A 10,993-nucleotide genomic window follows, 5' to 3' on the forward strand; every position below is an offset into this window, starting at 1 on the left:
GGCTCGGGGCGCTGTGCCGCCCGCGGGACCGAGCCCCTGAGCAGAGGGTTTGCTCAGCCAGGAGGAGGCGCAGGCCGTGGACGAGGAGCTGTTCAAGGAGTACCAGTTCAGCGTGGACCAACTCATGGAGCTGGCGGGGCTGAGCTGTGCGACAGCCATTGCCAAGGTCAGCGGTGCCTCTTCACCCGGCCCCCGGGCCTGGACCCGGTGGAGTGGGCGGGACAGTGGGGGCAAGCTTGGGCTGTTGGGCCCCAAGCCACTCAGAATTCCTGCTGGTCTGCCTTCAGGCATATCCCCCCACGTCCCTGTCCAGGAGCCCCCCCACTGTCCTGGTCATCTGTGGCCCTGGGAACAACGGAGGCGATGGCCTGGTCTGTGCTCGGCACCTCAAACTCTTCGTGAGTATGCGGAGGGCTGTGGGAGGCTGTACGGTCGCTAGGATCTGAACGTGAATTACCCCTTTGCTTTCCTCGCAGGGCTACCAGCCAACCATCTATTACCCCAAAAGGCCGAACAAGCCACTCTTCACTGCCCTGGTGACCCAGTGTCAGAAAATGGACATCCCTTTCCTTGGTGAAATGCCCCCAGAGGTAGGTGGCTCAGTTCACTGCTCTCCTCCATAGTAACCATTGTATTCTGCTCTTCCCTCAGGCTTCTAGGCTGAGCTCATTTGCTTATCTCCCTCTAGAGCAGTGGTTCTCAACCTTCCTAATGCCGCGACCCTTTAATACAGTTCCTCATGTTGTGGTGACCCCCAACCATAAAATTATTTTCGTTGCTACTTCATGACTGTAATGTTGCTACTGTTATGAATCGTCATGTAAATATCTGATATGCAGGATGTATTTTCATTGTTACAAATTGAACATAATTAAAGCATAGTGATTAATCACAAAAACGATATGTAATTATATATGTGTTTTCCGATGGTCTTAGGCCACCCCTGTGATAGGGTCGTTCGACCCCCAAAGGTTGAGAACCACAGGTTGAGAACCACTGCTCTAGATGTTAAACTCTTGAAGGGTCGGAATAGTGCCTGGCACCTCCCCTGGTCACTCCTTTCACTCTGTAGTCATTCCTCTTCCCCTAGGATGCAGTGAACACATTATCCTAGGAGCTGAATTCAGTGCCTAAACCCTTTCTGCAGATGCATGGATTTAGGGGGTGGGAAACTTGAGAGCTTGATGGGCTTTTATTTTATTTTAATATATTTTATTGATTTTTTACAGAGAGGGAGGGAGAGGGAAAGAGAGTTAGAAACATCAATGAGAGAGACACATCGACCAGCTGCCTCCTGCACTGGGGATGTGCCCACAATCAAGGTACTTGCCCTTGACCGGAATCGAACCTGGGACCCTTGAGTCTGCAGGCTGATGCTCTATCCACTGAGCCAAACCGGTTGGGGCAACTTGATGGGCTTTTAAAAAATTTAACACATTTTATAGATATAAGTGGTTTGTCCAAAGTAACAGACCAGACCATGGCAAAGCCGAGACCAGAACCTGGCCCTTCTGACTCCCAGTCTCAGGCTCTCCGATACTGTAGCCGCCCCAATGGCAGGTAGGCAGAACTCGATGTCTGGACTCAGCTTGACCTGAATCAGGGACCCACTTGCACTGAACTCTGTCTCAGAATATCATCTGAATGAGACAAAATTGTATTTGTGCCTCTGTGGGTACAGAGGACAGCCTCTCCTATTAAGAGCTCTTTGTACAGCTGCTGGCTCTGACATCCTTGACTTTTCCTGCTCCACCACAGCCCCAGCTGATCGATGAGCTATATGAGTTGGTGGTGGATGCCATCTTTGGCTTCAGCTTCAAGGGAGATGTTCGGGAGCCATTCCACAACATCCTGAGCGTCCTGAGTGGACTCACCGTGCCCATTGCCAGCATCGACATTCCCTCAGGTGCTGGGTTCAAGGAGGTTGGGATTGGGGCCCTGCCCTGTTTTGAGGTAGGTACCTAGGAATCCTGATCCTTGACTCAAGGCTCAGACCAAGTCTAAAATGAGTCTAGAGGTGCAGAACACAGCTGGGAGCAGAGTTCAGGAGTACCCTTTGCATGTTGGCTCCAAGAGACCTAAGCCTAGGGACACAGGGAGCGCCAAGGATGCAAATTCCTCAGGTGGGATGCAGTCCTAAAGGGGGCTCCCATTTCTTTAGGTCTAGGGTAGAGCAAGGTTTGGAAGAAGACTAGACATCTGGTCTCTTCTGCTCTTCCTGAATGCAACCCTCTTTTCAGGATGGGATGTGGAGAAGGGAAACCCTGGAGGGATCCAGCCAGACCTGCTCATCTCCCTGACTGCACCTAAAAAGTCTGCCACCCACTTCACTGGTCGCTACCACTACCTGGGGGGTCGTTTCGTACCACCTGCTCTGGAAAAGAAGTACCAGCTGAATCTGCCACCGTACCCTGACACGGAGTGTGTATACCGTCTGCAGTGAGGGAAGGTAGACGTTTGTTCTTCCCAATAAAGACTTCGTGCCTCTCTCTCTCCCAGATCGGTGGAGACCTGGAAGCTCTTTGGCAGTAAAGGTTAACGGTGGCCAGCAACACTGGAGATATGGTGTCCTCTTTGGGGAAGAACAAGCAAGAGAAGTTGCTGTGGCATTTGGGGGCACTACATACTGACTTTCAGATACTGAAAAAGTCTCCCAAGTGAGGTGTGCTTGTCCTTTATACACACATTAACTCTTACCCATTAGGGACACAGGACACTGGATGAGGTTCTCTAAGCCTTCCCCTTCCATTCAACAATGTAGCAAGACCCCAGGAGGTTAACAGAAGGAATTTCTTCAAAGGTGCCCAGGAAACTTAATTTGTATTTAGGACCTTCCCAGGCTGGGAATGGAGATGCCAGTCAGGACTGATATATAGGCTAGGAGCCCAAGCTGACGTTTATTGACTCATTTGGCATAGTGTTAGAAACCAGCTCACAGAATGAGATTTGTATGGTTTCCTTAGCTTCACAATATTTAAGAATCAGGATATATCACATAAGTCAACATTTTGTTTCTTTTAGCAAGGATGCCCCTTCAAAGGGTATCTACATTCCTCTTCCCCCAGCCCCAAGCACTCCTTGTCCCTTGGCTGCCTGGCTCCGATGGGCATCTGAGTTCATGGTCTCTGGGTGAGGAGCTGCAAAGGGGAAGAAGCCCATTCCCTCAACTAAGGCAGGTGCTACTGCTCTCCTCTCAGCATGCTGGTATCCAGAGCTGGTTCCTCCTCGGGAAGGACTCCTCGCTGGGAGGGTGCAGGAGACCTGCATCAACTCAGGTCTCTGAGGCCTCAACAACTCCTGAAAAGAAATTTGATCGAGGACTACCCTCACCCGACCTTCAGTCTCTCTTCTTCAGTTTCTTCTTTTTTGCTCTCTGGTCAGTGCTGACTGTGGCTCTTTCCTCCTCTGCTTGTTGCTGCCTCCTCTTCTTACCTCTGCTGCTTGAGCCAGGGTGTGCTCTGCTCTCTGCTTCCCTAGTCCTGCCATCCTCATGTCCATCGCTTATGTCCACGACACCCTCCTCCTGATGCCGCCGTCTTTTCTTGCTTCTGCGTTTCTTATCACTGCATGCTCTGCTTTCTGCTTCCCTGGTCCAACCATCTACAACAGCTTCCTCCACTTCTTTATCCTCTATATTCAAGTCTTCCTCCTCGCACCACTGCCTCTGGCTTCTGCTGTGTGAATCAGTGTGTGCTTGGCTCTCTACCTTCTCTGTTCTGATACCACCTACACCCCCCTTACCTCCTCCTCTACCTAAGACCCCCTGCTTCTCCTCTTTGTGGTGCTGCCTCTTCTTTTTCTTCCTTTTCCTGTGGGATGAATCAGTTTGTTCTCTGCTCTTTAGTTCCCCAAGCCCTCTTGTTTCTGTGACCTCTTCCTCATCCTCTACAGTTGTCCCCTCTTTCCTATCTTGAAGTTGTCTTTTCTTCTTGCTTTTCCTGATGCTCTGGTCAGTACATTCTGGATACTCCTTGTCTGCATTCCTTTCAGTTGCTGTAGCCTCTTCTTCCTCTTTCTGCTGCTTTTTCTTTCTTTTGAGGGGCTTGCTCTCAGTCTGCAGTTGAGAGACCCCAGGGTCCTGGCCTTTGAGCCGAGCCAGGAAGGCCTGCTCCTGGGCCTCCAAACGAGCAAGCTTAGCCTTCATCGTAATTCCATGACGGGCAGCCCTGAAATAGGGCCAAAGTCAGAGGGTGGGTATCAGGAAAAAGCCTAATTCTTGAGACTGTAGGGGAAGTTGGTAGGGGAGGAGCTATCTTAAAAGCAGCTTCAGATATGGGCAGGTAGTATGAATCACTTTCCTGGGATAAAAAATAGTCAAGAAGTTGTATAGGCCATCCTCAGGGGTGGGCTTGTAATAGGGAGAAAAGGGAGACCCAGGAGCTAACAAGTAACTACTTACTTGTGTGCTGTTCGACCCTCACAGGCTTGGAGCAGCATCTCATCAGTCAGACTGGTGGAGGTTTGGGGTGGGGGAGATCAGAAATTACAAACAGCTCTGGTGGGAAAGCTTGACCTCTCCTCCCCTCTAAAACATTCCTTCGAGATACAAAGATTAGTACAGCACAGTTCCACCCCGAAGAAGCCCCAGCCAAGCATTATTTTAGACCTGGTCCTTTCTCTTGAGATCTGCAGCATCTCCTCCCACTTGCCCCCAGCGCTAAAATGAAGGCTCACATTTTTGAAGGCTGGGGCTCCTGGTTGTCATCATCACTGCAGCTTTCCAAGTCCTTGTCTGGCTTCTCCCCATCTGAGGTCAGTGTGGCAGTCTAGAAGGAGGAATCATGAAGTGGACAAGGCCCACTCAACACACCACTGCTATCCCTTTTCCCTCCTGGGAGCCTCCCCAGGAATTCATACCCAGAGGCACAAATTTGCCAGCCCCCAATATCGCTCCTGCAGACCACAGAGAGCTGCACCAAACTGCATACTTCAGCTTGAGCAGAAGGGCTGTGGGAGGTGGGGGGAGAGCAGCCCTGGCCTCCTGGCTAGTGGGCACAACAAGAAGGGAGAAAGGGCCATCAGGTCTTCACAGTGGGACAAGTGTCCCCGGGTGGTCATCCCATAGTCCAAGTATCTTGACAATAAAAATGACACCTTTCCCCCCATCCCCAACACCTACGCACAGAACTTTATTTGACCAGATTGAGAATCTACTATGGGCCAAGGATTGAGGATACAGAGTGGAAAAAGAATGAGATGGTCCAGCCCAGATGGAATCTACATGGTGAGGGGGAAGGGAATATGGCAGAACATTAGCAATTAGGATGAGAGTTTGTGCTACAGGAGGGGTACCCACTCAGATTTCAGGGTTTAGGAAACAGTTTCTAGAAGTGGCTGAGCTCTAGGAGACAAAAAAAATCAGGTAAAGGAGGAAAGGGAGAATAACCCAGGCAGAGGGAATAGCATGTGCAAAAACTTAAAAATAACGACTCCATCTGGCTAAAGTATGAAGATCTTGAGATAAGTGGCAAGGGACGGAGCTAGAGAAGGTGGCAGGGACAAGGCCACAGGAGCCAGTCTGATAATCTATGTCATCGTAAATCAAGGTGTCAATGAAACAATGAAATTTTTGTTTTAGAGCACTCTGGGTGCTGTGTGGAGGATGAACTGATTGGAGCGGGGAGTTAGATTAGAGGTGATGAGTCTGGTTTATAAGGCTGTTAAATTAGGTAGGAGATGATGGTCTGGGATAGAAGATGGCCACAGAGATGAAGAGAAATGGGAAAGATTTGCTAGATACCATGTAGAGACCTTGGCACATAATAGGTGACCATTAAATATTAGCTCCCTTCTATTGATATGCTTAGTAGGTGGGAGTCTGAAGACCTGGGTTCCAGTCCTGTCTGCCATTACTAGCCAACTGTGGGCTCTTCAGCAAGCCCTTCTTGCCCCACTGTTGGCCACATGTGCAAAGTAAGAATGGACCAGATAATCTCTCAGGTCTCTGACTTCCAAGTCCTTTGAATTGGACATCCCCTCCCTGCCCCACTCCGGCAGTTCCTAACTATGCCCTACCACCCACTCTGTTGCTGCCACCCCCCCAGTTCTTGCCTAGGGTCTGAGCAGTGTAAGCAACAGCAAGGGGTTGCTCACAGGATCCCACTGTTAGGACAATCCTGAGAATATGCAGGGCATACAAGGCAACTGTCCAGGCCCCAAGGAAGGAAAAAAAATAGGATGAACCCTCTCACCCCCAGCCTCTAATACCTTCACAAACTTTTGATACAGCATGTTGGGCTTGGGATGATTATGACGGGTGGTCTCCTTAGAAAGGCGCCTTATCTGTACTCCGTCCTGTGGGGAAGTTTCAGTGAGTGGGTGACATACCCTTGCTCCCTCACATCCACATGTCCCAGGCCCTCATGTTTCACATGCCCATCTATTAGACTTCATACCTGCTTAGTTTCCACTACCAAGCTGGCTGCTGTTTTGTTGAAGAGCTCATTCCACCAATGGTTTGTGAACTCCTTGGCAGGGTCATGTCCCACCTGCCAGAGGAAGAAGTATGAACTCCGAACCTGCCTCCCTGTCCTCAAGGGCTCTTGCTTTCCCCCATCCACACCTCCCTCAGCCTGCCCAGTCTTACCCCATGAGTGTCCTGCTTTAGCGTCACCCTGAGGGCCTGGGTAATGCCATTCTCTTTCCGGCCCAGGCCTTTGCCTGCAGAAGACAGTGAGTGACTTAGCTTATTCTGCCTGCCCCAAGCTCTCACAGGCACCCCAGCACATGCCACTGGTAGCACTGGGCAAACTCTATCCCTCTCGGAAGCCCTCCGAGTTCCATTCTTTCAGACACCTCTCCATGCAGTCCCCCTGCCGTTATCTGAGCCTGAGCTCTTTTCCTTTATAATTCTTTCAGGACAGATGCCGTGTTTCTTCCCCTCTGCCCCAGTCCTCCCAACCATTTCTTAATACCCATTGTCAAATTTCTTCCTCTTCTCCCCTTTTTTGGAAAAGTCAGAAATTTTCTTCTGCAAATTTCCCTTTAAGCTAGTTCCCCTCCTCCAACTGAGTGGACTGCACAGGGATATTCCAGGATGATGCCTCTCCCTTGGGCAGAGGGTAGGCAGGGAATTGGGGTCATGTGGAAGGTACCCATGGGGATCACCTGGAGTCCATCCGTGCTTTAGCAGCTGCTCCTCAGCAAACTTCATCCCATGACTCCTAACCTCCGGGGTGACCTTCATGTTGAGAAAAGGGTCACTGTCCTCAGGTCTTCACCAGAGAAGAAGAGGTCACTTATCATCCCTTTAAGAAGAAAGGAGAGAGAGCCGTCATACACCCAATCCATCCTGATTGCTCTCACGAGAATTCTTTCCTGAAACTGAGACAAAGACAGAGGAAGGAGCCCTGGTCCTTGGGGAGCTCCCTGTCTCACCAGAGAGAGGTCAATGCCAACATGTCAAAAGTTAGTAATGCCTACACTGATAAAGAGCTCACCGCATGCCAGGCTGTGCTAAGGCCTTACATGAATCATGTCACTTCATCTTCCCATCCCAGGAAGATTTTCTGAACTTTACCTTCAGGAAAGTATGACTATCCCTGTTTTAAAAATGAGAAAACGGAGGTCTAAAGAGGTTAGACGACTTGCTCAAGGTCATGCAGCTAATGTGTGTAGAACTCAAACCCAGGCAGCTTGTGTGCAGTCCCCACTCTTTGCCATGTAAAAACAGCAATGAGATGCTTGTTAACCTGAGTTATAACAGTACTTAATAGAGCCCATATCCTACACCTATGCCCTAGCACATACACTGTCCTTTCAGGGTGGGCGCCACACACCTCTTCCCCACCGCCACTGTCTTTCCGTCTTGTTCACGCACCCCTCTTGAAATTGTCCAGCTCAGGAAGGACACTCTTACTGAGCACTTAATGCACAACAGGTGGATTACCCATATTCTAGTTTCCTTTAATCCTGACAGTCCTGTTAGGTATTATCATTACTTGACAAATGAGGGAAATAAAACCTGTGTTTCTTGCCTGGGATTACACAGCTAGTAAGAGATGGAGCTGGAATATGAGCCTAGGTTGCCGACTCTAAAGTGGCCCTCTTTCTATCACATCCCCAACTAATTTCATTTTTTAATTATAATGTTCTTTTTTAAAAATTGTTGCTATTGCCCTAGCTAGTTTGGCTCAGTGGATAGAGCATCTGTCTGTAGACTGAAGGATCCCGGGTTCTATTCTGGTCAAGGCTTGATTCCTGGCCCTGATTGGGTGCATGTAGGAGGCAACCAATTGACGTGTCTTTCTCACATTGATGTTTCTCTCTTTCTCTGTGTCTCCTCCTCCCTTCCACTCTCTCTAAAAATCAATGAGAAAATATCCTCAGGTAAGGATTAACAAAAATAAAAATAAAAAAAAAGATTCTTAAAAAATGTTTTTATTGATTTTAGAGAAAAGGAGAGAGAGGGAAAAACATTGATGTGAGAGAAACATTGATCGATCACCTCCTGCATACACCACAACCAGGGATTGAGCCCGCAACCTGGTATGTGCTCTGACCTGGAATTGAACCAGGGACTTTTCAGTGTACTGGATGATGCTCAACCAACTAAGCCACACCAGCCAGGGCCTAATTGCATTTTTTATAGTCATTCCATTGTTCTTCTTTTTGGACCCCAAAATGGCTTTATTGAACTTAGATACCAGATTTGCCTCTGGAGTGGTTAAGATGGCTTATTACAAAGGCATTCAAAACTAAGACTACTACTGCTGACTCAATTCACTAACGTTAACTTAAACAGATAGTTTACAGACACTGCAGACTATTTTTAAAGCTGATCAATGGCATTACTGGGGTAATCCTGTAGCCTCCCAAAGTGACAGTTCTAAAGGTAAAACTTTCATGTGAGTTTAGAAAGGTCTAGTAAATATGCTTTAAAAAAATCAGATACATCATTTTTTAAAATATGTATTTTTTTATTAATTTCATAGAGAGGGAGAGAGAGAAACATCAATGATGAGAATCGTTGACTGGCTACTTCGGCACCCCCCAAACTGGGAATTGAGCCTGCAACCCAGGCATGCACCCTGACTGGGAATCAAACCGTGACCTCCTGGTCCATAGGTCAATGCTCAACCACTGAGCAACACCAGCCGGGCTGAGATACATCATTAAGCCACCTCTCCTAAGCATTATATATTAGGCTTAAGAATGAGGGCAAGCCCAGCCACTGTGGCTCAGTTGGTTGAGTGTCATCCCATGAAACAAGAAGTCACCGGTTCAATTCCGGGTCAGGGCACATGCCCAGGGCTGTGGGCTCAATCCCCAGTAGAGAGCATGCAGGACACAAACAATTGATGTTTCTATCTCTCCCCCCTCTCCCTTCTTTCTCTAAAATCAATAAAAACATAAAAAAAAAAAAAAAGAATGATGACCGGTCTGGTTAGGTTTGAAGAATAGCAAATTCAGAATGACTCACATTTCTGTTCACATTTCTACTGTGAAGAACGATTACCTGTAAACCTAGCAGATACCTTGACAGTCTCAACAGAAAAGCATTGCGTGAAGCCCTAGCCAGTTTGGCTCAGTGGATAGAGTGTCGGCCTGCAGATTAAAGGGTCTCAGGTTCGATTCCGGTCACCTCACATATGCCCGGGTTGCAGGCTCGATCCCCAGTAGGTTGCAGGAGGCAGCCAATCAATGATTCTCTCCCTCTCTGAAATCAATAAAAATATATTTTTAAAAAAAGCATTGAGTGCCGAAACCGGTTTGGCTCAGTGGATAGAGCGTCGGCCTGCGGACTGAAAGGTCCCAGGTTCGATTCCGGTCAAGGGCATGTACCTGGGTTGCGGGCACATCCCCAGTGGGAGATGTGCAGGAGGCAGCTGATCGATGTTTCTCTCCCATTGATGTTTCTAACTATCTATCTCTCTCCCTTCCTCTCTGTAAAAAATCAATAAAATATATTAAAAAAAAAAAAGCATTGAGTGAATTAATGGCCCTATCATGCTTCTTGATACTGTTAAAGTAAAATTGAAACACTGAAGTCTTTAAGGCCACTTCAAAACTCTGCTTCTTCTCAGAAGTTATCTATGACCTATCAGCTCCCAAATTTCAGTAACAATATAATAATAATACTTATGTATTTACTCGATGACAGCCTGTTGCTAATTGCTTAACACAGATTATCTCATTTAATCCAACAACCCTTTAGAACATGGTATTACTGTAATCTGCAAACGAAGAAATAGCACTGTGAAGTTTAATTATTTGCCCAAATCAAACAACTGGCATGTAGTGGGTCCAGGATCCCAGGCATCCCAGAGCCGGCGTTAATGGCCACACTCCTCGGTCTCTTACAGCTCTGTGCTCTCTGCAGTACCCCCCAGCCAGCCCCTTGTCGCGGTCATTGAAACAATACGCCCTGGAGCCAGGGACGGGCTTTATCCCCCAACCTCGGTGCACTTCGCGCAGCGCCAGGAAGTGAGAACGCGTTCAGTCAGTCGCTGAACTGAATGGCACGGGGGGAACTGCTGTGGACCTACAATGGACACCTGTTGCCAAAAGCAGCTAGGTCCCCGGGAAGGCTGCGAGCACGCTCTCAGGAACGGTCTCCTCTCCAGTCGACCCGAGTCTTCGGGAGAAGGTTCCTGGGCCTCGCTTCTTACAGCGGATCTGACCAGCCGGCTACCTTTCCCTGGGCCTCCTTCCTTTGCGGTCTACATTCCAGCCCCCGCCGCCCCGCAGTTTCATGTGGTAACGCTACTCTCTTGAGCCCGGGCTCGAAGTGGCACCACTCAGGAGACAGCAGCCCTTACCGTCACTGCGGAGTCCTCCCGGCGGAAACATGTGCAGATCCGACTTGTGAGCCGCCACCTTCCCGGAAGTACCGTTTTGGTCCTTCTAGGCTGTCGAAACCATAGAGACGAAAGCGGGAACCACTGTCCCGGTCCTCCCAGGAGAAACAGTCTGGGGGTGGGCCCATTGCTGGTCTGGTTGCTGTAGAAACTCGGCCCCAGAGCGTGCCCATTTCCGGAGGTTGGGGTGAAGG

At 48.9% G+C, this 10,993-nt stretch overlaps 2 protein-coding genes across 2 annotated transcripts in view; one reads left to right on the forward strand and one right to left on the reverse strand.

The window, feature by feature from the left end:
- The window catches only part of APOA1BP (apolipoprotein A-I binding protein), a 4,619-nt gene extending 2,067 nt beyond the window's left edge, over positions 1 to 2,552 (forward strand). Inside the window, exons 2-6 of the mRNA XM_014540651.1 lie at positions 42 to 166; positions 288 to 398; positions 477 to 590; positions 1,759 to 1,906; positions 2,241 to 2,552. Of these exons, the coding sequence (XP_014396137.1) occupies positions 42 to 166; positions 288 to 398; positions 477 to 590; positions 1,759 to 1,906; positions 2,241 to 2,443 (701 nt within the window). The 3' untranslated portion in view covers positions 2,444 to 2,552. The remainder of the gene's footprint in view (positions 1 to 41; positions 167 to 287; positions 399 to 476; positions 591 to 1,758; positions 1,907 to 2,240) is intronic.
- A 907-nt stretch (positions 2,553 to 3,459) lies between these two features.
- Positions 3,460 to 10,850, reverse strand: GPATCH4 (G patch domain containing 4). Its single transcript, XM_014540844.1, is given in 9 exon segments — positions 3,460 to 3,617; positions 3,620 to 4,166; positions 4,400 to 4,450; positions 4,675 to 4,766; positions 6,208 to 6,294; positions 6,396 to 6,488; positions 6,587 to 6,660; positions 7,108 to 7,247; positions 10,761 to 10,850. Coding segments are annotated over 8 exon segments (1,080 nt in total). The 5' UTR covers positions 7,187 to 7,247; positions 10,761 to 10,850; the 3' UTR covers positions 3,460 to 3,560.
- Between the last annotated feature and the right edge of the window lie 143 nt (positions 10,851 to 10,993).

The sequence above is a fragment of the Myotis brandtii genome, unplaced genomic scaffold, assembly GCF_000412655.1.
Source record: "Myotis brandtii unplaced genomic scaffold, ASM41265v1 scaffold250, whole genome shotgun sequence".
Classification (NCBI taxonomy): Eukaryota; Metazoa; Chordata; class Mammalia; order Chiroptera; family Vespertilionidae; genus Myotis; species Myotis brandtii.